Source organism: Schistocerca cancellata, chromosome 12 (assembly GCF_023864275.1).
Source record: "Schistocerca cancellata isolate TAMUIC-IGC-003103 chromosome 12, iqSchCanc2.1, whole genome shotgun sequence".
In the NCBI taxonomy this organism is placed as follows: Eukaryota; Metazoa; Arthropoda; class Insecta; order Orthoptera; family Acrididae; genus Schistocerca; species Schistocerca cancellata.
The window spans coordinates 160552271-160579417 of record NC_064637.1 but is presented as its reverse complement, the minus strand read 5'-3'; the positions used below and the strand labels follow the sequence as shown (position 1 = coordinate 160579417).

The window sequence follows — 27147 nt, the reverse complement described above, 5'->3', positions numbered from 1 at the left end:
TGTGAAACATAAACGAAAGTTGGTAGGCGTGTTTCTACATCTGAAACATGTCTGTTCATATTTCGCGCCAGTCGCTCGCCGTAATGAGGATGCAAATCAGGCTTGCTCTAAATATGCGCTGTAACTATCTTGAGTGTTAGTTAGCTCTGACATTGGACACGGTGAGTTGATGTTAGTCAAGAATACCTTTAAGGCGAGAACGACGCGATTATCAACACCTCACTGAGTTCGAACGAGGTCGTGTATTAGGGCCATGAGAAGCTCGATGTTCCTGCTGCGGTACCGCAGAAGGACTTGGCAGGAATGTAGCCATTGTACATGATTGGTGACAGCGGTGGTCACGAGAACGTACGGTCGCGAGATCTACATCTACATCTACATCTACATACATGCTCCGCAATCCACCATACGGTGCGTGTCGGTGGGTACCTCGTACCACAACTAGCATCTTCTCTCTATGTTCCACTCCCAAACAGAACGAGGGAAGAATGACTGCCTATATGCCTCTGTACGAGCCCTAATCTCTCTTATCTTTGTAGTCTTTCCGCAAAATGTAAGTTGGCGGCAGTAAAATTGTACTGCAGTCAGCCTCAAATGCTGGTTCTCTAAATTTCCTCAATAGCGATTCACGAAAAGAACGCCTCCTTTCCTCTAGAGACTCCCACCGGAGTTCCTGAAGCATTTCCGTAACACTCGCTTTGATGATCAAACCTACGAGTAACAAATCTAGCACCCCGCCTCTGAATTTCTTCTATGCCCTCCCTCAATCCGACCTGATAGGAATCCCAAACGCTGGAGCAGTACTCAAGAATAGGTCGTATTAGTATTTTATAAGCGGTCTCCTTTACAGATGAACCACATCTTCCCAAAATTCTACCAATGAACCGAAGACGACTATCCGCCTTCCCCACAACTGCCATTAAATGCTTGTCCCACTTCATATCGCTCTGCAATGTTACGCCCAAATATTTAATCGACGTGACTGTGTCAAGCGCTACACTACTAATGGGGTATTCAGACATTACAGGATTCTTTTTCCTATTCATCTGCAGTAATGTACATTTATCTATATTTAGTGTTAGCTGCCATTCTTTACATCAATCACAAATTCTGTCCGAGTCATCTTGTATCCTCCTACAGTCACTCAACGACGACACCTTCCCGTACACCACAGCATCATCAGCAAACAGCCGCACATTGCTATCCACCCCATCCAAGAGATCATTTATGTAGATAGAAAACAACAGTGGACCTACCACACTTCCCTGGGGCACTCCAGATGATACCCTCACCTCCGATGAACACTCACCATCGAGGACAACGTACTGGGTCCTATTACTTAAGAAGTCTTCGAGCCACTCACATACTTGGGAACCAGTCCCATATGCTCTTACCTTAGCTAGGAGTATGCAGTGGGGCTCCGGGCGGCAGTGTGACACTACCGAGATGGAAAGCCATCGTGTTCACCGTATGGCTCCGGCGCATCATACTGCATCTGCAGCAGCAATCTGAGCATCAGTTGGCACCTGCAGACACCCTGTAGCGTGCATTCCTCTGAGCTAGAACCACCGCTGTCTGTGACTTCAGTGTTGTCAAGCGAGAGTTCACTGGAGGGCAGGGTGGAGGTCTGTCGTGTTTTGCCGTGCGGTCTATAGCGCCTTGTCACGATCCGTGCGGCTCTCCCCGTCGGAGGTTTGAGTCCTCCCTCGGGGTTGGGTGTGTGTTGTCCATGGCGTAAGTTAGTTTAGGTTACATTAAGTAGTGTGTACGCATAGGGGCCGAAGACCTCAGCAGTTTGGTCCCATAAGACCTGACCACAAATTTCCAAAATTACTGTCGTGTTTTCTGATGAAAGCTGGTTCTGCCTCAGTGCCAGTGATGGACGAGTGTCGGTTATGAGGGGGCCAGTTGAGGGCCTGCAGCCAACCTGCGTGTTAGACCCACCGGATCCACACCTGGAATTATGTTCCAGGGTCTGATTTCGTATGACAGCAGGAGCACTCTTGCGGTTATCCCAGAAAAACCGCAAAATTTATAGTCCAGCCTGTTGATTAGACCTGTCTGAGCCGTGCGTGGCTCGTGTTCCCCCCATCATGTGTTTTACACCCTGTTTTTAACGTACTTCCACCTCACTACGTTAATTTAAATTACTACTGTCACTGAGTTGCTGCTTTGCCTGACCGTGACCGGCGCTAGCAGCGCGTATCGATATATCCCCTCTCGTAGTATCTTTGCACGACTGCTATTACTTCCCGGTCGTTGTCTGTCATAAGCCAGTTCGGGTCGCGAGTTCGGGCTGCCAGCCAGTTGGAACGCGTCTGGAGCGCAGTCCGGACCTGCCAGTCGGGGAGTTGCAGTGCGGCACTGGTGCAGTCGGGTTGGAGCAGCAGCGAGGTCTGCGTCGACACGGCTCGCCCGACCATTGCCGACATGCATCACTTCAGCCGGGCCACGGTCTTGTTGAATAGTCGGTCGGTTGTCTACCGGACGACGCGTTTTGGCTCGCCGATCGTTCGTGAGTCGGCTGTGTGTGTGTGTGTGTGTGTGTGTGTGTGTGTGTGTGTGTGTGTGTGTGTGCATCGACTCCCGATTTGTCTTCGTGCGTGCTTAGTTACTGTTGGGTATCGTTCAGGTCTTCGTTCAAGTGCTTGTCGGGTTGTGTGTGTAGTTGGCGGTATTTCCACTAACGACTTTTCTAGATGTTGTCGGCATTCTGAGAGGAGTCGGTCGGTTGCTGCGAACCAGGGAGCATATCTCCGCGCGGTGTGGTCGGCTGGGTCCGCTGGCGGTCCCTGTGCAGTGTCGGAGCGTGTGTGCAGCTGTCTGATCGCTACGAGCTTGGTGGCTCACCGAGCCAGGACGTCAAAGTTGAGTAGTGGTTTCAAGTACCCAAGCCACGTCCATTCATGTTGTGTGATTCGTTTCGGTGGTTCGCTGTTGTGGAGGTTTTCCTGTGAGCAACACCGAGTGTTTGTATTGCTAAAATTCAGCCGTCATGCGGTAGAATTAACTATATTGGTTCACTACAAGTAAAGTGCACCAGTGGAATTTTCTACCTTATGGCCGTTAGTATTCCGGTTACCTGCCCTGGCCACTAACGTAATTTCAGGCAGCGTCCTTTCCTCACCTGTTGTCGCTGTCCAACACGGCGTGTAGTTTTGGCAGCTTAATTCATATGCATATTTGACTGTGGATGATTATGTCCGTAACATTTTGTGTTTGAGCTCTCATGTACCGATTGTTGGTGAGCAAGTCGTTTTGTCGGTCGGTCCGTGGCTGTCCCCTGGTTGTGTTCCGACGGATCAAGTGTAGTTGGGCTCACCACCTGTCTCACCAGAGTGAACGAGGGCAGATTGAACTCCCCCCTGGACGCTTCTGACTGCCGTTGTCTTTACTGTCTTCCTCACCGGTGTTTAATTGTCTGTTTATAATGTATCATAGCCAATGATTTAAAAAATTCTTGGTTTTGCTGTGTTTTATGTAAATTAAAGGTCTTCACCCACTTATAAGTATGTTTGAATTCTGGCAAGTGCCGTTGTGTTGTCCTTTTTTTTTTTAAGTGCAGTTTCAGCTACTTAACGCTTATGGTTATATTTTTTTAAAATTTTGGAAAATTAATTGTGGTCCTTCAGCCGCTTGCAATCTTATTATTAAAATTACCTTTTAAGCTTAAACATTGCGGCCTTCTGCCCTTAAAGTTTTATGGTATTTTGAATTTTGGAAGATCAAGTGTGGGCCTTCAGCTGCTTAAAACCTTATTCTTAAAATTACCCTTTAAGCAAAAACATTGCGGCCTTCTGGCTTTGAATGGTTATGTTAATTTATTTTAAAATCTTGAAAATTTTATTGTGGGCCTTCAGCCATTTGTATTGCATCTTGTTTATGTTTGTCTATCCACTTTTGCCTTTAGTCTTTCTGCCTAGCTGTGATATATGTATATTTTATTTTGTAATTGTAACTGCGTGTCTTCAGTCACTTGAAATTTACCTTGTTGATTTTTAAGATTTCTTGTTTGGAGGCCATCAGCCATGAAAGATTTGGAGTTTGAAACTCGTAGTTGTAAAAGTGTGGTTGTAAATGTGTTACTAAATTACAATAAATTACAATTTTAGGGTGAAACTGGCCGACACCTTCTTGGCCCTTTCCACAATCCTAATCACCTGTTCTGCCCAGCGGGTTTATCGGGCATATCACTGTGATGCTGCCATTTGTGGACAGCTTTCCAAGGGGTATTCTCCAACAGGATAACACTCGCTTACATGTCGCTGTTGTAACACAACATGCTCTGCAGAGTGTCGATGTGTTGCCCTGGCCTTCTCGTTCACCAGATCTGTCTCCAATCGAGCACATGTGGTTCATCATCAGACGACAACTCCAGCGTCGTCCACAGCCAATATTAACCGTCCACGTATTGACCAATCAAGTGCAACAGTCATGGAACTCCATCCCACAAACTGACAAATGGCTCTGAGCGCTATGGGACCTAACATCTGAGGTCATCAGTCCCCTAGAACTTAGAACTGCTTAAACCTAACTAACCTAAGGACATCACACACATCCATGCCCGAGGCAGATTTCGGACCTGCGACAGTAGCAGTCGTGCGGTTCCAGACTGTAGTGCCTGGAACCGCGCGGCCACTCCAGCCGTCTACAAACTGACATCCGGCACAGTACAACATGATGCATGTACGTTTGCTTGCTTGCATTCAATAGTCTGGCAGTTACATCGGTTATTAATGTACCAGCATTTCATATTTCAATAGCTTAGCTCGCGCTTACATTAAACTGTGATCCTGCAATGTTAATCACTTACATATGTTAGCCAAACAATTGTGTTCTGGAAATTTCATTGCTCTGTGTTAATTATTTTTTGGTCTTGCGATATTTTCCCCGCCAGTGTGCTTATGTATACGTATAAGTTGTGGATGCCTTAGCATGATACAGTATTGGCGAATCTTTGGCGTGGTCACCTGTAGTAGTCGGGCTGTGAGGGTCCCAGCGACACGGGAGACGCCGCCTGGTCAGCCATGACGGCGATGACGTCACACACAGTGGCGGTCTGGTCTGGGTAGAGGTCGCGGTACTGGCCCACGCGGTTCAGCAGCTCCGGCAGCCAGATCAGGAAGCCGTTGGAGCTGCAAGCAGATCAGTGACACCGTAAACGTGTGTGTCGGTTGTGCACCGGCAAGTCATTCCATTTATGACTGCCTCCTCACTATCTGAATCCCATCTCAACAAGCAAACAAGAACCTCTAATGTTGTCTGCCATACACTTATTATTTAAGCATTCTGAGTAACCTGTATGCTAACTCACCCGCCTGTGAAATTCTGAGAGAAGTAAATAAATAAGTTAAATGTTTTTGCATGAAATAGTTGGAAGGAACTGACTTACGTTGTTGATAAGGGGAATGACCAATGTTTGAAGTCAGAGAGGCTGAATGCATAGTTTCGCTCCCAGCCATGTCAAGTGGTTTGAAACCCACGAGCTGATGACCAACTGCTGCTCTGGTGACTGTCCAATGATCGCCGCTGCCGCCCATGCATAGCCATGTTGCCTTCTGTGACGTCACTGGTGCTCGTTCCAGCGCCATATAAAGTAATGTTCTCGATTTGCACTTTGCGCCCACTTTAACATTCCGATGGCGGGTCCCAAGCCACGCTTACTTGCAAATCGCCGTCTTTATTGAGTGCGCTCTCACAAATTTTCAACTCGATCGCTTCTTTTGTGATGCTGTCCCATATACTATTAGTCTGTGTAACAGCAGATCTCTCGGCAAATGCCGTTTCCTAGAGCACGGTCCGCCACCACTGATTTATATAAGGGTGCCGTAGATGTAAACTCGTGTTCGACACGACGCTGTTCAATAGCACACACACTCTGTCTGTCATAAAACTGTCCAGACCCACACATTATTTTATAGACTCCAGGTGTTCTGAGATCTACTTTGTCTTCCACGGACCTCATTAATTGTCAAATTTTCGCTGAGGCCCTGAAGGTCGAAACGATTTTATGCCTCTTTAGGAGCCGGCTTATCTTTCCTATTACTGAGCTATAGAACGGTGATAACGCAAGCTGTTATGTATCGTCCTCGAAACTTTCTGCTTACATTTCTTCGGCAAGATGCCTCATCCTGGACACAATTGCTTTTATCGTTACGTCGACGACAAGTTTGTTGTCTGGTCTCACGGACGTGGGAAGCTGGGAGAACTCTTGGACCACATCAACAGCATCCGTGACAACACCAACTTCATGGCGGAGGTAGAGACAGATGGTGCCTTGCCTATCCTTGACGTCCTCATTCACTGCAAAGAAATTGAATGTCTTATCCACAGTGTTTACCAGAAACCCACCCACACAGACTGATACCTACATGCTACCCGCTAGCACCAGAAAACTTCTATTTTGAGGAACCTGATGCATCAAGCAGAAGCCGTTTCAGATGGTGGTAGCTTCAGAACTGACTGAGCCACTTACGAAAAATATTCAAGACAAACAGCAACAACAACCGCTAGTTTTCGCAAGCCATGTTGCTGAAGAAACGTAAGCAGAAGACCCCCAATGAAGACACGAAGAAGCTCGTGTTTTTGCCGTTCTGTACCTCACTAACAGGAAAGATTAGTCAGCTCCTAAAAAGACATAAAATCGATTCGAAATTAGAATTATATTGATACCTTCAGCTGCTGAAGGGCGTTGATATGTATCAACGGGGACAGGTGAAAATGTGTGCGCCGACCAGGACTCGAACCAGGAATCTCCTGTTCACCTCTCCATCTGAGCCACCGAGGGCATAGAGGATAGTACGACTGCAGGGACTATCTCGCGCATGCCTCACGCGAGCCCCACATTCTCACCTTGTATGTCCACACACTACATTCGTAGTGTCCCTACCCAACACACTCATTACTCGTGGAAGACATTCTTACCAAGTCCCGTAAGAGTTTGGTGAATATGTGTGCATCCACACAGAAGAAGAAGGTCGTGGCCGGTATTGCCGAACTATATATTTATATGGATATGGTATCTGTTCTCTCGGACATATAAGAATCTCTTCCACGAGTAATGAGTGTGTTGGGTAGGGACACTACGAATGTAGTGTGTGGACATACAAGGTGAGAATGTGAGTCTTGCGGGAGGCGTGGGCGAGATAGTCCCTGCAGTCGCACTATCCTCTGTGCTCTGGGTGGCTCAGAACGCTGCCATGTAAGCAGGAGATCCCGGGTTCGAGTCTCGGTCGGGGCACACGTTTTCACCTGTCCCAGTTGACATATATCAACGCCCGTCAGCAGCTGAAGGTATTAATATATAATTCTAATTTCGTTCTAGGCGGCTGCATGGCATCAATGGCGTTGTTCTAAAGAACAGACACCATATCCATATAAAGTCGATTCAGTCTTCAGGACCCCAGCTAAAATTCGACAACTAATGAGGCCTCTAAAAGACGATGTAGGTCTTAGAATACCAGGAGTAGATAAAATACCTTGTGGGTGTGGATAGTTATTTGTCCGACAGATTGTGTGTACTATTGAATGGCTCTCTGTACAACACGAGAAATGTTTCCGCCTACGGTATCCTGAGAAATCGGCGGTGGCCGAACGTGCTCTAGAAAACGGATACCGTATTGCCTTTGCCGAGACATCTGTTATTTACACGTGCTAATGGATTCTGGGATAGCGTAATAAAAGAAGTGATCGAGATAAAAGTTGACAATACCCTCAATAAAGACGGCGGTTTGCAGCTATGCACAGTTTGGAACCCGGCCGTCGGAACGCTGAAGTGGGCGCGGCAAGCGCGCAACGAGAACATTATAGTGAGCAATAGTGACGTCACTGAAGGGGTGGCAGCAGCAGTCATTCGACAGTCAGCACTTGGAAATGGCCGAGCAGCACTCGGCCGAAAGGTTGAGCAGTTCAAACCGCTGTGACGCGGCTGGAAGCCCGAGAGAATTTTATCATAGTTAAATACTGTTCCCTGCACATATAGCACTTAGTGTGCAGACTGGTTTAGACACCATGATCCACTTTAACAGCTGCCTGCGTATCTGATGTAACGAACCCCTTTCACCTGTCCGATTGCAGCACAAGTTGAGTCAACGCTTCAGTCATTCAAAGGAGTAGGTAAGAGGGGTTTTACAACCTCTCGTATACAGTTTTTTAAACAGTTGGGCACACTGCCAACAGTATCACATTAATTTACTCATTCATTAATCATAGTTTGAAAACAGTAACAGTCATAAGTGTAGCACTAGAAAGAGGAATGATTTACATTACGCATCATCAAGCCTTAGTGTGGACACCTACCTAGAAATGTAAACAAACTATTACACAGCAAAATTCAAACGTAAGCTGAAATCGCATCAGCTTGACAATTCTTTCCACCCACAGAAGAACTTCTGTGTTTCTTTGAGAGAGGGAGAGAGTCGTTAAAAATACTTACGGTATGCATAAATCACTGTATGCCTGTAAGAAAGAAAACTTAAGAAATCAGCATACTGTCGTATTTTTGGCTGAGAACGTGCACTGTAGTTTTTAAGGCTGACTCCTGGCACACTGTAGCAAGCGTGATCCACGGACCACACATATAGCTACAAGTAGCCGGCCGCGGTGGTCTAGCGGTTCTGGCGCTGCAGTCCGGAACCGCGGGACTGCTACGGTCGCAGGTTCGAATCCTGCCTCGGGCATGGGTGTGTGTGCTGTCCTTAGGTTAGTTCGGTTTAAGTAGTTCTAAGTTCTAGGGGACTTATGACCTAAGATGTTGAGTCCCATAGTGCTCAGAGCCATTTGAGCCAGCTACAAGTAAATAAATAAATAAATAAATACCCCGCACAACTTGACGAGAAGAAGGGACCGGTTGGTAGGACATGTTCTGAGGCATCAAGGGATCACAAATTTAGCATTGGAGGGCAGCGTGAAGGGTAAAAATCGTAGAGGGAGACCAAGAGATGAACACACTAAGCAGATTCAGAAGGATGTAGTTGCAGTAGGTACTGGGAGATGAAGAAACTTGCACAGGATAGGGTAGCATGGGGAGCTGCATCAAACCAGTCTCAGGACTGAAGACAACAACAACAACAACAACAACAACAACCTGCAGAGCCCGCTGTGACTTGTCGGGTAGGTTAGTTCAAGGTCGGAGGAAGGTGAGGGCTTATACCTTTGACAGTGCCAGCATACCTTGTAAACTGTTGTGGTGTTCAAACCAATACTGGGCGTTTTCGACAGTTCTGCCTTGTAAAAAACGACGATTTGTGTCAATTAGGCAAAATGGATCGTTCGAACCACTTTTGCCTGTGAAATGTTTGATGTCATCCCAGTTTTACAATATGCAGCACTTGGTTTTAGTAGAAGTTCGAGATACCCTGGAGCATTTTCAGCTACTATATATTTCCTGATTTGTTTATAAATGACGAGAAGTTTTCCTCAAGTTACAGCTCCTATACATAAGATCTCAATAACACAGTCAACCTATCATTATAAGATAGAAAAAAAAGTAGATACAAATCTAATTTCGACGAGAAATAGTAACCGAAAATTACGTAATTCGCCACCACTGATGTCATTCAAGTAATAACAAATACACGTGCTTAAAGATATTCAAATTTTATTTAAGCTGCATCAGACTATTATGTATTCTTCATTGGAGATATAGTCATCTTTCTATTGCGAAAAAGTTGTCTCCTTCACAAAAAACAAGTACCTCGAAGAAAACGGTTTATTGACACATAGAACGGATTCAGAAAATATCGTTCTTGTGAAACACAACTAGCTCTTTATGCAAATGAAGTAATGAGTGCTTTCGACAGGGGATGTCAAATTGATTCCATATTTTTAGATTTCCTGGAGGCTTTCGACACCGTTCCTCACAAACGTCTTCTAACCAAACTGCGTGGCTATGGAATATCGCCTCAGTTGTGCGACTGGATTCGTGATTTCCTGTCAGAAAGGTCATAGTTCGTAGTAATAGACGGAAAGTAATCGAGTAAAACAGAAGCAATATCCGGCATTCTCCAAGGAAGTGTTATAGGCCCTCTATTGTTCCTGATCTATATTAACGACATAGGAGACAATCTGAGTAGCCGTCTTAGATTGTTTGCAGATGATACTGTCATTTACCGTCTTGTAAAGTCATCAGATGACCAAAACGAAATGCAAACTGATTTGGGTAAGATATCTTTTTATGGTGCGAAAAGTGGCAATTGACCCTGAATAAAGAAAATTGTCAAGTTATTCACATGAAAACTAAAAGAAATCAGCTAGATTTCGATTACACAATAAGTCACACAATTCTGAAGGCTGTAAAATTCAACTAAATACTTAGGGATTACAATTACAAATAACCTAAATTTAATCGATCACCTGGATGTTGATGTGGGTAGAGCAAACCAAAGACTGCGATGTACTGGCAGAACACTTAGAAGGTGCAACAGGTCTACTCAAGAGACTGCTTACATCACGCTTGTCCGCCCTATTCTGGAGTATTGCTGTGCGGTGTGGGATCCGCATCAGGTGGGACTGACGGATGACAGCGAAAAAATACACAGAAGGGCGGCTCGTTTTGTATTAACGCGAAATAGGGGAGATAGTGTCACAGACATAATACGTGAATTGAAGTGGCAGTCATTAAAACAAAGGCGTTTTTCGTTGCGACGGGATCTTCTCATAAAATTTCAATCACCAGTTCTCTCCTCCGATTGCGAAATCATTCTGCTGGCACTCACCTACATAGGGAGAAGTGATCATCACGATAAAATAAGAGAAATCAGGGATAGCACAGAAAAATGTAAGTGCTCATTTTTCCCGCGCGCCGTTCGAGAGTGGGACGGTAGAGAGACAGCTTTAAGGTGGTTCATTGAACCCTCTGTCAGGCACTTTATTGTGAATAGCAGAGTAATCACGTAGAGGCAGGTGTAGAGATAGATGTGGTACGAAATCAGAATATTTTATATATATAGCATGTTCCTGAAATTTCGATTTTTAATTCATGGTTATTTAAGATGTCTGTTACAATTATTTTGATTCTTGGAGTTTTGTTCATAAAGTTTATAATTTTATCTAAATTTTAATTCATAAGAAAACTTGATGTTGACATAATAATTTGTGTGGGAATTGAGGCGGGCACACAGATGTTATAAATAGCAGTCAAAAAAGTGACAGAATGTATTTCTCTGTAATATTTCTCAAAGAACAGTTCATAGCCTGCATTTGTATCATTGCAAGTACTTTGTAAGTATTCTGTCCTCTGGAAATACTCGCGAAATAGCACATTTTTGCTCAAGTACTTTTGCTCCATTCCGAGAGTATCATGATGTGACTCTTAAATACTATTTAGTGGAAAAATGTGAAGTATTTTGAGAATGTGATAATCTCCAGAACGAGATTTTCACTCTGCTGCGGAGTGTGCGCTAATATGAAACTTCCTGACAGATTAAAACTGTGTGCCGGACCGAGACTCGAACTCGGAAGGTGACGTACTGGCAGAAGTAAAGCTGTGAGGACGGGGCGTGAGTCGTGCTTGGGTAGCTCAGTTGGTGGTAGCTCAGCGTGTTCAATTGAGATGAACAGTAAAAATGAATATAGTATTATGTAAATAATAGCTCATTTGAATTATTTCTATTACCAGTGACTATCAGATATACTAGATTAGCATACAGCTCGCTAGACATGTTTAACGAAGCCCATAGATTTTTTTTACTTGCTCATTTCAGTAAAGGAATGATCAAACTTATATAAGTCTGCAGGCTTTCGTGGCCGTTGTCACTGATGTTAAAATCTCCTGGGTTATTGAGCCGCGTCATGTTTCTTCTAAAATGATCAACGTTACGACCCCTCTGCTGGGATCTTCCTCAGGGTCTTCTGGTGTCCACTACTGCTAGAACACTCTATCAGTAGTGGACACCAGAAGATCCTGAGGAAGATCCCAGTCTCTAGCAGTAGTGGACACCACAAGATCCTGAGGAAGATCCGAGTAGAGGGGTCGAAACGTTGATCATTTTAGAAGAAACATGAGGCGGCCTAATAACTCAGAAGATTTAAACTTCTATAATCAAACTTATCTCGCTTTGGAGCAAGGTTGGCGCAACGTACCATCAGGAAGCATCTCGTAGCTTGAAAAAGCACAAATTACAATCAGCCCACCTCGCTCAGCACTGGCGACTACCACGGTGGCACTTGTCACTGACAAGGCAGTGGGTTGTGCGGTGTAGGGTTCCCCTGGACACAGCCATCACTTACGGTGAGACAGAGGGGGGTGTACCTGGCGTAGAGGCCGAACTGTATGACGCATGCGAGCAGCGTGTAGAGCAGGTACGGCGGCCGGAACAGCGGCGCGGTCTGCCTCCACATGTGTCGCGCGACGGCCAGCGGGGACTTTGCGTCGACGCCCGCCGACGATGGCGATGACGTGGGGTCCACCTCGAGCGCCCTCACCTGAGCACAACAGGCAGAAGGGTGACCACTCACTCGACCACATCTCACCACGTCTTTATTAGGTCGCTTCCGATCATATACAGGGTGCCCCATTGATAGTGACCGGGCCAAATATTTCACGAAATAAGCATCAAACGAAAAAACTACAAACAACGAAACTCGTCTAGCTTGAAGGGGGAAACCAATTGGCGCTATGGTTGGCCCGCTAGATGGCGCTGCCGTAGGTCAAACGGATATCAACTGCGTTTTTTAAAATAGGAACCCACATTTTTTATTACATATTCGTGTAGTACGTAAAGATATATGAATGTTTTAGTTGGACCACTTTTTTCCCTTTGTGATAGATGGCGCTGTAATAGTCAAAAACGTATAAGTACGTGCTACCACGTAACATTCCGCCAGTGCGGACGGTATTTGCTTCGTGATACATTACCCGTGATAAACATTTACCAATTGCGGAAAAGGTCGATATCCTGTCGATGTATGGCTATTGTGATGAAAATGCCCAACAGCGTGTGCTATGTATGCTGCTCGGTATCCTGGACGACATCATCCAAGTGTCCGGACCGTTCACCATATAGTTACGTTATTCAAGGAAACAGGAAGTGTTCAGTCACATGTGAAACTTCAACCACGACCTGCAACAAATGATGATGCCCAAGTAGGTGTTTTAGCTGCTAACGCGGCTAATCCGCCCATCCGTAGCAGACAAATTGCGCGAGAATCGGGAGTCTCAAAATCGTCGGTGTTGAGAATGCTACATCAACATCGATTGCTCGCGTACCATATTTCTATGCACCAGGAATTGCATGACGACGACTTTGAACGTCGTGTACAGTTCTGTCACTGGCACAAGAGAAATGACGGGACGATGACAGAATTTTTGCACGCGTTCTATTTAGTGAGGAAGCGTCATTCACCAACAGCGGTAACGTAAACTGGCATAATATGCACTATTGGGCAACGTAAAGTCCACGATGGCTGCGACACGTGGAACATCAGCGACCTTGGCGGGTTAATGTATGGTGTGCCATTATTGGAGGAAGGATAATTGGTCCCCATTTTATCGATGGCAATCTAAATGGTGCAATGTATGCGGATTTCCTACGTAATCTTCTACCGATGTTACTACAAGATGTTTCACTGGATGACAGAATGGCGATGTACTTCCAACATGATGGATGCCCGGCACATAGCTCTCGTATGGTTCAAGTGGTATTGAAAAGCATATTTCATGACAGGTGGATTGGTCGTCGAAGCACCATACCCATGGCCCGCACGTTCACCGGATCTGACGTCCCCGGATTTCTTTCTGTGGGAAAAGTTGAAGGATATTTGCTATCGTGATCCACCGACAACGTCTCACAACATGCGTCGGCGCATTGTCAGTGCATGTGCGAACATTACGGAAGGCGAACTACTCGCTGTTGAGAGGAATGTCGCTACACGTATTGCCAAATGCACTGAGGTTGACGGACATAATTTTGAGCATTTATTGCATAAATGTGGTATTTACAGGTAATCACGCTGTAACAGCATGCGTTCTCAGAAATGATAATTCCACGAAGGTACATTTATGACATTGGAACAAGAGAAATAAAATGTTCAAACGTACCTACGTTCTGTATTTTAGTTTAAAGAAAACCTATCTGTTACCAACTGTTCGTCTAAAATTGTGAGTCATATGTTTGTGACTATTACAGCGCCATCTATCACAAAGCGAAAAAAGTGGTCCAACTAGAACATTCATATTTCTGTACGTACTACACGAATATGTAATAAAATTGGGGGTTCCTATTTTTAAAAAAACACGGTTGATATCTGTTTGACCTATGGCAGCGCCATCTTGCGAGCCAACTATAACGCCATCTGGTTTCCCCCTTCAAGCTAGACAAGTTTCGTTCTTTGTAGTTTTTTCGTTTGACGCTTATTTCGTGAGATATTTGGCCCGGACACGATCAATGTTTGCGTAACCTTTCTCCGCAGCAAGAACAGAATACTTGATGTTTTTTTAAAAATAAAACCGCCTTCTGTTCTTGAAAATTAGTTTATTTTCTCCAGAGGCGTTTCGTCTTTTTCTTGCTCTAAGGCATGTTCAGTGGGATCTATAACGATACAGTTTTATTATTTTTAGATTATCAAACAGTTCGTGTCCGTTTTCTATGTAAATGAGTAATTGCTCACAGTTTGCTGTGATCTGCGTTTCCTTTCATCTGGTCTGGAGATCTCACTACCGCTTTTTTTCCGAAACATAGGCACAATTTTGTATTCGAAAGTTTTTCACACTGTGAATGATCAAGTACACATGCCAAACAACTCGTTGTTTACACTAGTAAATAAAATAATGAACGCTCCCAAAGACGATTAGAATAATAATAATAATAATAATAATAATAATAATAATAATTGATACATGTTCAATTACCCGAAAGTTCCTAAATGCAATATAACATATACCATACAGTTACAAGGAAGTCACGCTTGACCGAGGTCCGTGTCACGTTCCATTTTTAACCAGACTTAAGTCTGAGAAAAAAAAGACAATAATAATAATGTCACCCAATAGAATAATAACATATCCATGAGCCCCCTCACAGAACACTGAAATCAAAACTCAAATCAGCTGTCACCAAAGTTTTCAACCACACTCTAGCAGCTATTACATTCATATTCAACACTCTACAACTCAAACCACCAACCCCCTCCCCCTCCATATAGTACAACAACAAAAACAAAACAAAAAACAACAAAAAACACAGCCCCCTCCCCACAAACACGTTATTACATATGCCCTATGTTTTCTGTTTTAAATTTTCATACCTATTAAAAATTCTCAGCCACAAATTTTCAGGAGTGTTTGTATGGGGTTAGGAATCTTTACGAGGGTGTAATTACTGTATATTTTTTAATCCGATTTAAAAACGTTGTACAGGTATTTACATATTAGTTGTACAAAAATAGTCTTTAATTGTGAAAAGGACAAATAATTTACAGAAATGTTTGATACAGCACTGAACGCGGTATATCTTCAAGTCATTGAGTTACTCTAACAGTCATCATGGAGCCGTATAATAGCGCAGAGCGTGCGCAGTGTTGTTTACGGATTCATGAATCCAAATCCGGTGCTACAGGTCAGAGACAATTCAGCACTAAATGTCGCATGGCGCCACCTCAGAGAAAAACTGTTATTAATCGGTACAATCGCAGTCCAGGTAAATCAATTACATGAATGCGTGCCGGCTGTTATTTCGGACATGTCTGAAAGAACAGGCACCACGTATTCGTGTAATTCATCCATATATAGCGCAATAGCAGATATTTTCATAAACCACATAGAACAGAAAGTACTCAGCAGCTAGAAACCGAGCTTGCAAACACACTGCGCTACAAAAGATATGTAGATGATACATTAATTTTACTCAGAAGTGACCACAGTTACACCAGTAACATCACATTTAATGTCTTTAGTATTGCTCACAAGAAATTAATTTTTCACAGTGAAATTCAGTCGTCAGCTGCAAATGCATTTTTTATGCTTTTCTGGTTTTGACAAATTAATTTGTCTTTTTCAGAAGTTTAGATCTGGTTTACGAGATGTTAATTTCTTGTTCAATGAAGCATAATGTCATGATATGTCCAGAAATGTACATATTGTGTGAGATTATTGACAGTTTACAGGAACTGAATCACATCTATCTATCAAAAAGATACTGACACCTCCTAAACCAATATTAACCTTCTGAAGATGGCTGATTAATTTGTCGAAACGAGTAAAGCACAATAAAATTTATTTGCAACTGATGACTGAATTGTCCTGTGAAAAATATATATTACCGTTGCTGAAAATTACAGCCATGAATAAATTAACAATAAAGTAAATTTCACAGCTGAAAACAAAAAATAATGGCATTTCTAGATTTGTGCACAGCAAATCAAAATAACTCTCATAATTCCAAGATATACAGAAAAAACATAACTTCCAGCAACAAAATCCCTGCCATGTCACCCACATCTACACAAGAAATCTGCATACAAAACCATTGTACACAGAGCACTGAACAAAGAGAACATGCGGCACGAGTTATATGTCATCAAGAAAATTGCAGTGATTAATGACTTCCCCAGCTCAATGATAGATAAAATGCAGAAAAAAATAACAAAACAGAAAAAAAATACTTAGCTCCTTAGAAGGAACCACTAACACAAGAAAATATATTGGCATAATGTCTTACGTAGGTAACATTTCTCAAAAAATAGCAAACCTACTTAGGTCACGTACAGTTAAAGTAATTTTCTCTAAAAACAACAACAGATATTGGTCCACAGCATCAGCAATGAAAAAGATATATTCTCAGACTGAGGAATATACAAAATCACCTATAAATCTCCCTCAAGCTACTACATGGGGCAAGCAGGCAGTAACTTTCAAATTTTATTCGCTGAATACATCGTCTGTAACCAGTTTACAAAATAAGCAATAGCAACAAACGTAAAAGAACTCTGGACCCTCATTCAAAAACACAGACGAAGATCTTAAGATGCTTCACCACTTCTAAAAGTCACATACAGTGGATTTGATGGAGGAGTCGGAATTTTTGTAACCACAAAAGGCAAGGAAAAAAATTCTCATCGGGAAACTAGATTTCTTCGTTTATTTTAAAATAATGGAAGCTTCACTAGTGTAATTGTCGAAAGTATTTTAATTCTGTCTTCGCAGTTACAAGGCATGCAAATTTTTGCCACCAAATCGGATTCGTTTTACTCAAATAAACAGTGTGACCATACAAGTGAAGAATCTACTAATAAATGTTAAATGTAAGTATTGCACTCAACTGTAACTCAGAACAAATGCTTTTAGTAGTTACAATACATGCTGAAAGAAATAATTACTTATATATGAAGGGCTTATTTCAATAGTGGTACAAGTCCGTTTTTGTTCATTTTGAGATACAAGAGCCCTAAAGTTAAATGAGCGCTGAAAAATCTGCAGTTGAGATACCAGAAATATTCAAGCATATGGCTTCTTGCTAGAGATGAACCTTTCTTTCTGTTTGTTTGGATCATTACTTTCGGAAGCATTATAGGCAGAAAAGTGGAGGTAATGGACTTGTACCACTACTGAAATAAGCCCTTCATATGATAAGCTGTTTTGGGTAATTCAGATGTAAGTTAGTATTCAGGTCTTTTATAAAAATTGATATCGAGTGCTGCACTAATTAAATTTACCTACCACTCACATACATTTTGCCGACCACGAGAACACATTTCTCATTTTTAATTCTTTCCACATCTGAAAAGTAACTTTGTTACTCATAAGGGATCACTGACTCCTGACTTTAGTTACACACTTTGGAATACCAAACCCACCAGATAGGGCTGACGACTTTCTACTTCAGACCAGAGAGGCATGCCGACCAACTGTAAGATTTTTCAAATTCCAAGCCACTCCACAAAATTAACTATTTACATCTTTGCACCGACCGAGCAAGGTTGCGCGGTGGCTAGCACACTGGACTCGCATTCGGGAGGACGACGGTTCAAAGCCGCGACCGGCCATCCTGATTTAGGTTTTCCATGATTTCCCTAAATCGCTCAGGCAAATAGCGGGATGGTTCCTTTAACAGGGCACGGCGTACTTCCTTCCCCATCCTTCCCTAATCAGATGGGACCGATTATCCTTGCTGTTTGGTCCCCCCCCCCCCAAACCAACCAACCAACTAACCCTCTTTGCACCAGTTAGCCGCAACAACAGGATTCAGCCACATCCGTCAGCCATTTCCCACTCCACCTAATGTAACTGTTTTGAGGTCCTGCTTTCTGCCAGGACTTTAAAAAGCGTATTTTCCAAAAGATGCTTAGCAGTGCCCGCATGCTGGGAAAATCGTCCGTCCTTGAGCCAGTCCCATACACCTCCTGCACATCCTGCTTAGGTGGAATAGGCATAGATCAGCTTATCACGTCCAGGCTGGAGAAAACCTACTTCTTTTAAATACCGAAAATCTGCTCTGGCAACCACAGTGGTCATTGCATGAACACGCAGGCACGGCCGGGAAATGATACGGTTCATCAGAAAGAGAGAAACGCACAACAGAATGCAGCACAATTATCACGGTCCCTTACAAAAGGATGGTAACCTCTGTCGTCGTATGTAGCATCTGTGAATGGAATGGGGCAGAAACAAAATAAGACTGATTCTTTATTTCCCTCTGCACATACCGTATACTGTCTTACAGAATGCAGATGCAGACATCGAGAAATGAATCAAGCAAAATAATTTCATCAGTTGGATGTACACTGACCTACCGCACTGCCTGAACCCTCTCAGTTCCACCATCAACACTATTCGAAATGCACTGCCTGACAAAAGAACAGTGAAGAACCCAGAAGCGGAGGCGGAAACGAAATGAAACTTCACAGGCTGACAGAGTATGAGAATTTTTTTCCAGTGATTGTATTATCGATTCAAATATACAAAGAACTTGGCAGTATGAGCCATGTACCAATATATTCTTTGGGAGAATAAAGCGCCATTTGACTGTGTATTGCTGTATGTATCTTCTGTGCAATCGTACGGTCTACCACTGAACTTTTATCTCATTATCAAGTAAAATGCTAAAAGTTCTTAATCCATTAACATATCATATCTGTTAAGGGGAGACGGAAGGCAATTTTTATCCCTATTTTGCCAATGCTATTTCAACCTTTGAATAGGTAGGTACACTTTTCGAAGGACTATAAGTGATAAAACAATGAAATTTTTACTGTATATATATATATATGTATATGCCTCGTTTTATAAGTAAAATGAACATAATACGTCTTAAGGTTTTGAAGAAAAAAAAGATTTTATTCTTTCACTTGTAAAATTTAACTTTTTTGTACATTAATTATTATAAAACAGTTTCTGATTATTTGGTGGTTCTCAATTTACTTATAATAACTTATTAACATCTGCAGTACAAATTGACCAAATTTCATGTTCATAAACCCATTAGTTTATCAAATAATGGTACCCGAAAGTAAAAAAACCTCGTTTCGAGAAAAATCCACTTAAAGTTATTGATGGGAAATACTTACCACTAATATTTTCCTGCATTATACTGAGCATCATCTGAGTCATACTGATTTTTTCTTCTCTTGGTCCCTCTTCTTTTCTGTCTGGCTTCTTTTGTGCATTTTAAATTAGCAATCTCTGCTTTGTCGATTCTCTCTTTATCTATTTGCACCAAGGATTTTGCAGTATTTCCACTACATTTTATGCCCAATAATTCCAAAACATTCAGTTTTCTAATTACACCATCATTGAAGCATAAAATAGCTTCATAAACACCAAACAGAGGATTGTGAGCTGAACAAATACAGTTTACGGTAACTGGTTCAAATGACAGAATTCACACATTCATTTAAATTTTAGGTTTTCCCATGAAGACATTTCTTCAACAAGGTATCTTCACAAAGGTCTCTAAATATGGGTGTAATTTCACTCATTACTGATGCAGGTAAAGAATGTTTGTGGTCATATCTGGCACTTATCGTGTACTTGCACCAAGTGTCAGGATCATTCGGGCAAAGACCGTGCATTTGTGGAGAGCGTATGGAAAAAGATAGCCCATACAGGGTTTTTGATGGTTTCTAAATTCCCTACATTTCTTCTCATGGCCAAGCCATAATAATTCTCTAATCTGTTTCAACATTTGTCAGGTGACCTTTACCATCTATCTTCTTACCAACTTCCAATGCTATTTTTGACTTTTCTTGCAATGATCTCCTCAACCTGGACCCCATTCTCTTCTGGACATGCCCAATGCACTCCAATTTAGAAATTGTGACATTACGACCATAGGGTTGTTCTGCACATTCCCAACCGTAGGCCTTGCTGTCACCGTCCCCAGATTACACAGAGAGTCAGGAAAACCATCATAACTGACGAAGAAATTGTCTTAGTTACACTACTGGCCATTAAAATTGCTACGCCATGAATATGACGTGCTACAGACGCGAAATTTACCCAACAGGAAGACGATGTTGTGATATGCGAATGATTAGCTTTTCAGAGCATTCACACAAGGTTGGCGCCGGTGGCGACACCTACAACGTGCTGACATGAGGAAAGTTTCCAACCGATTTCTCATACACAAACAGCAGTTGACCGGCGTTGCCTGGTGAAACGTTGTTGTGATGCCTCGTGTAAGAAGAAGAAATGTGTACCATCACGTTTCAGAACTTTATAAAGGTCGGATTGTACCCTGTCGCGATTGCGGTTTATCATATCACGACATTGCTGCTCGCGTTGGTCGAGACTGTTATCAGAATATGGAATCGGTGGGTTCAGGAGGGTAATACGGAACGTCGTACTGGATCCCAACGGCCTCGTATCACTAGCAGTCGAGATGACAGGCATCTTATCCGCACGGCTGTAACGAATCGTGCAGCCACGTCTCGATCCCTGAGTCAACAGATGGGGACGTTTGCAAGAAAACAACCATCTGCACGAACACTTCGACGACGTTTGCAGCAGCATGGACTATCAGCTCGGAGACCACGGCTGCGGTTACCCTTGACGCCGCATCAGAGACAGGAGCGCCTGCGATGGTGTACTCAACGACGAACCTGCGTGCACGAATGACAAAACGTCATTTTTTCGGATGAATCCAGGTTCTGTTTACAGGATCATGATGGTCGCATCCGTGTTTGGCGACATCCAGGTCAACGCACATTGGAAGCGTGTATTCGTCATGGCCATACTGGCGTATCACCCGGCGTGATGGTAGGGGTACCATTGGTTACACGTCTCGGTCACTTCTTGTTCGCATTGACGGCACATTGAACAGTGGACGTTACATTTCAGACGTGTTACGACCCGTGGCTCTACCAGTCAATCGATCCCTGCGAAACCTTACATTTCAGCAGGACAATGCACGACCGCATGTTGCAGGTCCTGTAAGGGCCTTACTGGATACAGAAAATGTTCGACTGCTGCCATGGCCAGCACATTCTCCAGATCTCTCACCAATTGAAAACGTCTGGTCAATGGTGGCCGAGCAACTGGCTCGTCACAATACGCCAGTCACTACTCTTGATGAACTGTGGTATCGTGTTGAAGCTGCATGGAGAGCTGTACCTGTACACGCCATCCAAGCTCTATTTGAGTCAATGCCCAAGCGTATCAAGGCCGTTCTTACGGCCAGTGGTGGTTGTTCTGGGTACTGATTTCTCACGATCTATGAACCCAAATTGCGTGTAAATGTGATCACATGTCAGTTCTAGTCTAATATATTTGTCCAATGAATACCCGTTTATCTCCTGCATTTCTTTTTGGTGTAGCAATTTTCATGGCCAGTAGTGTATATAAAACAAAAACTGTTTCACGCAGGAAAGACCAGGCATTTGAAATATTTTGAAGCCCACTTGCCTTCTGTCTCCCCTTAAGGCAGCCCAAAGCAGATAAACAAGAGTAGCACATTCCGTTAAGATGTAACTACGTCTTAAATGCACGTGTTAGTCTCGCTTACCTGCACAGTCAGCACGTAAGACCAAGCAGTGCGCAGTGCCTCTGCACTGCCATTTAAGTGCGGAGCTTTCGCAGTTTTCCCCTGTTCCTCCTCCTCGCATGCAGACAGTGGCAGTGGGACGAGTGAGTGGTGAGTCTGAGCACTTTGGCATGAAATCCTGGCCGCCGCCCCTCTCTTAGAGCCTCGCACCCCACAGTCCACCCACCGCCGGCAGCCCCACTTACCGGGTACTTGTCTGGGGGCAGCCCGCTGTTGGCGGCGAACATCCTGCGCAGCACGTCGAGCGCCTCGTCGTGCCTGCCCACGGCCAGCAGGAACTTGGGGCTCTCGGGCAGCAGGAAGTAGAGCCCCAGGAAGGTGGCGGCGCTGGGCAGGGCGCCCAGGACCAGGAAGACCCGCCACGAGCGCAGCACGACGCCCCCCAGCGGCACCTCCCACGGCTGCGGGATCACCAGCCAGGCGAGGCCTGAAACAGGGTGGACAGTGGCGGGCTGTGGTCAGATCTCGCCGTAACAGACTGGACGCAGTCCCAGTGGTCAGGAAGAACTGATAGGGGCTTCGACTGATCTGGTCGTGAGGTAACGGGCGGATTGTGGCGCCCTGAAAATATCCTAAGTTCGGAGTTGGCCTGGCCGCACGGGCCGCGCGGCAGGGTGACCACGTGGAGCCGGACGGTGGCCGAAGCAAGAAGGGTCCAGCTGCGTGGCTGGGAATTCCATGGTGACGCTGTGTCGATGAGAGAGACACGCCGGGAGTGCCGAAGATGGTGGGCTTTGTAAATCCTTAATGGCAGGCATTTCACAGTTCGTATAGAAATTAATAGTAGTCAGATGAATCACTATACCTCAAATAGGAGCATGTACATCACCATTATTTGCACGACGATTCTGATGGTATAATCAGATTTTCAATATCTTTATTAGTTTAGAGTTTAGTATCTGCCGGTAAAATATACAACTAACACCCAGCAACGTATTTCCAAAATCCAAAATCTTCAGCCGATTTCGTCGATCCACGTGTCTTTAGAAAGCTGTTAGTGTAAACCTAAATTGGTATAAATTACAGGCATGTAACTTGAATAGTACATAGTTATTGGAGATCAAAGTGGCCGATTACTATTGATCGCGTCAGGTCATAAGTACTCCACAGTTACACGATAAAACAGTAGCAGCATGCTTATAAATATATTTATTCATCTATGTCTTTGTTTATATTCGATATGTATTATTCATGAAGAAATTAAGTATTTACTGTGGTTTAGAAACCACAGAGACATTAGGCTATTGACCTAGCTTTTGTTCTATTCCTTTGATATATGTTTCTTTAATTTGTTTATGTAATTAATAATGTGTGCTATAGCGTTAAAGCGGAGAAAGACTAATTGAGTTCTGTAACAAGTTTCAGCTAGTAATAGCGAATACCCTGTTCAAGAATCACAAGAGGAGGAGGTATACTTGGAAAAGGCCGGGAGATACGCGAAGATTTCAATTAGATTACATCATGGTCAGACAGAGATTCCGAAATCAGATACTGGATTGTAAGGCGTACCCAGGAGCAGAGATAGACTCAGATCACAATATAGTAGTGATGAAGAGTAGGCTGAAGTTCAAGACATTAGGCAGGAAGAATCAATACGCAAAGAAGTGGGATACGGAAGTACTAAGGAATGACGAGATACGTTTGAAGTTCTCTAACGCTATAGATACAGCAATAAGGAATAGCGCAGTAGGCAGTACAGTTGAAGAGGAATGGACATCTCTAAAAAGGGTCATCACAGAAGTTGGGAAGGAAAACATAGGTACAAAGAAGGTAGCTGCGAAGAAACCATGGGTAACAGAAGAAATACTTCAGTTGATTGATGAAAGGAGGAAGTACAAACATGTTCCGAGAAAATCAGGAATACAGAAATACAAGTCGCTGAGGAATGAAATAAATAGGAAGTGCAGGGAAGCTAAGACGAAATGGCTGCAGGACAAATGTGAAGACATCGAAAAAGATATGATTGTCGGAAGGACAGACTCAGCATACAGGAAAGTCAAAACAACCTTTGGTGACATTAAAAGCAACGGTGGTAACATTAAGAGTGCAACGGGAATTCCACTGTTAAATGCAGAGGAGAGAGCAGATAGGTGGAAAGAATACATTGAAAGCGTCTATGAGGGTGAAGATTTGTCTGGTGTGATAGAAGAAGAACCAGGAGTCGATTTAGAAGAGATAGGGGATCCAGTATTAGAATCGGAATTTAAAAGTGCTTTGGAGGACTTACGGTCAAATAAGGCAGAAGGGATAGATAACATTCCATCAGAATTTCTAAAATCATTGGGGGAAGTGGCAACAAAACGACTATTCACGTTGGTGTGCAGAATATGTGAGTCTGGCTATATCCCATCCGACTTTCGGAAAAGCATCATCCACACAATTCCGAAGACGGCAAGAGCTGACAAGTGCGAGATTTATCGCACAATCAGCTTAACAGCTCATGCATCGAAGCTGCTTACAAGAATAATATACAGAAGAATGGAAAAGAACATTGAGAATGCGCTAGGTGACGATCAGTTTGGCTTTAGGAAAAGTAAAGGGACGAGAGAGGCAATTCTAACGTTACGGCTAATAATGGAAGCAAGGCTAAAAAAAAATCAAGACACTTTCATAGGAATGAACACAGTATGGTTTGAGAGTAAATCGGAGAAAGACGAAGGTAATGAGAAGTAGTAGAAATGAGAACAGCAAGAAACTTAACATCAGGATTGATGGTCACGAAGTCAATGAAGTTAAGGAACTCTGCTACCTAGGCAGTAAAATAACCAATGACGGACGGAGCAAGGAGGACATCAAAAGCAGACTCGCTACGGCAAAAAAGGCATTTCTGGCCAAGAGAAGTCTACTAATATCAAATACCGGCCTTAATTTGACGAAGAAATTTCTGAGGATGTACGTCTGGAGTACTGCATTGTATGGTAGTGAAACATGGACTGTGGCAAAACCGGAACAGAAGAGAATCGAAGCATTTGAGATGTGGTGCTATAGACGAGTGTTGAAAATTAGGTGGACTGATAAGGTAAGGAATGAGGAGGTTCTACGCAGAATCGGAGAGGAAAGGAATATGTGGAAAACACTGATAAGGAGAAGGGACAGGATGATAGGACATCTGCTAAGACATGAGGGAATGACTTCCATGGTACTAGAGGGAGCTGTAGAGGGCAAAAACTGTAGAGGAAGACAGAGATTGGAATACGTCAAGCAAATAATTGAGGACGTAGGTTGCAAGTGCTACTCTGAGATGAAGAGGTTAGCACAGGAAAGGAATTCGTGGCGGGCCGCATCAAAACCAGTCAGTGAAAAAAAAGTGTGTTTATGGTGCAGCCGTAGGAATTACTTAATTTCAAGTTATTTAAGTGTAAATCCAGTATTTCGAATGTGTTTCAATACTTTTATGAGTGTACGTTGGCTTGGAGACATGGATGGAGCGCTCTAGCCAATCACAGCACTCGGCGCTACAGACTTAACGCTGTACGTTGTTTTGAAGCCAGTGGGCGGGGCCTGCCGCCATCTTTGATCCCCCAAAACATTAGCAGACGAGTGTTTACAATTCCTTCTTGTTCGTTATTTCTGTCGTGTGCACGCGATATTTATTTTATATAGTAAGTGTTACACTGTTTTAGTGACCAACACAGCATAAGGAATGCAACTTCAACCGTTTTTCTGGTCTTAAATGCGTATCCGATACAGTAATACGACACCAAAATATGAAGCTTCTGGCCTCAGTAGTGTAATTCCTTTTTGTGTATACCCTTCGAATAACCGAGAAGACAAGTATGTGCTATGAAAAACGTGCTTTCGTAATCCATTTATATTCACTTTCATTGTGTCTGTGTCGATAATTGATAAAGCCAGAACTCAAAAAGCAATGATTGATAGTTTAGAGACACCGATTTGTATTCGTTAAATTTTCAAGTCAAATGCAAATTTTAAATGTTACAGTTTGCAAGAAACTTTCCTTATTTTCTTTGGTGTCCCATAGATGTATGCAGGGGTGATACAAACAAGCCAGCTGTCATGTTAACAAAGTGAAAAGTTCGTTAAATTACGAAGGAAAAGAACGGAATTTCAGATTGTCAGGCACATTGTAGTTTACACATCTACTTTGTTTTTAAATTGTACCTACCAAGTGACATTCAGTGTGGTAAATAACAGCAATTTACAGGGCAACACGGCAACACAGTGATTAATGTAATGATCTACACTCCTGGAAATGGAAAAAAGAACACATTGACACCGGTGTGTCAGACCCACCATACTTGCTCCGGACACTGCGAGAGGGCTGTACAAGCAATGATCACACGCACGGCACAGCGGCCACACCAGGAACCGCGGTGTTGGCCGTCGAATGGCGCTAGCTGCGCAGCATTTGTGCACCGCCGCCGTCAGTGTCAGCCAGTTTGCCGTGGCATACGGAGCTCCATCGCAGTCTTTAACACTGGTAGCATGCCGCGACAGCGTGGACGTGAACCGTATGTGCAGTTGACGGACTTTGAGCGAGGGCGTATAGTGGGCATGCGGGAGGCCGGGTGGACGTACCGCCGAATTACTCAACACGTGGGGCATGAGGTCTCCACAGTACATCGATGTTGTCGCCAGTGGTCGGCGGAAGGTGCACGTGCCCGTCGACCTGGGACCGGACCGCAGCGACGCACGGATGCACGCCAAGACCGTAGGATCCTACGCAGTGCCGTAGGGGACCGCACCGCCACTTCCCAGCAAATGAGGGACACTGTTGCTCCTGGGGTATCGGCGAGGACCATTCGCAACCGCCTCCATGAAGCTGGGCTACGGTCTCGCACACCGTTAGGCCGTCTTCCGCTCACGCCCCAACATCGTGCAGCCCGCCTCCAGTGGTGTCGCGACAGGCGTGAATGGAGGGACGAATGGAGACGTGTCGTCTTCAGCGATGAGAGTCGCTTCTGCCTTGGTACCAATGATGGTCGTATGCGTGTTTGGCGCCGTGCAGGTGAGCGCCACAATCAGGACTGCATACGACCGAGGCACACAGTGCCAACACCCGGCATCATGGTGTGGGGAGCGATCTCCTACACTGGCCGTACACCACTGGTGATCGTCGAGGGGACATTGAATAGTGCACGGTACATCCAAACCGTCATCGAACCCATCGTTCTACCATTCCTAGACCGGCAAGGGAACTTGCTGTTCCAAC

General features: G+C 43.9%; 1 protein-coding gene across 1 annotated transcript in view; it reads right to left on the bottom strand.

Annotated features, from left to right (window-relative positions):
• The window catches only part of LOC126109787 (synaptic vesicle glycoprotein 2A-like), a 164085-nt gene that overhangs the window by 44629 nt on the left and 92309 nt on the right, over positions 1–27147 (bottom strand). Inside the window, exons 6-8 of the mRNA XM_049914845.1 lie at positions 22160–22401; positions 12251–12423; positions 4971–5135 (exon numbers count right to left, since the gene is read on the bottom strand). Of these exons, the coding sequence (XP_049770802.1) occupies positions 4971–5135; positions 12251–12423; positions 22160–22401 (580 nt within the window). The remainder of the gene's footprint in view (positions 1–4970; positions 5136–12250; positions 12424–22159; positions 22402–27147) is intronic.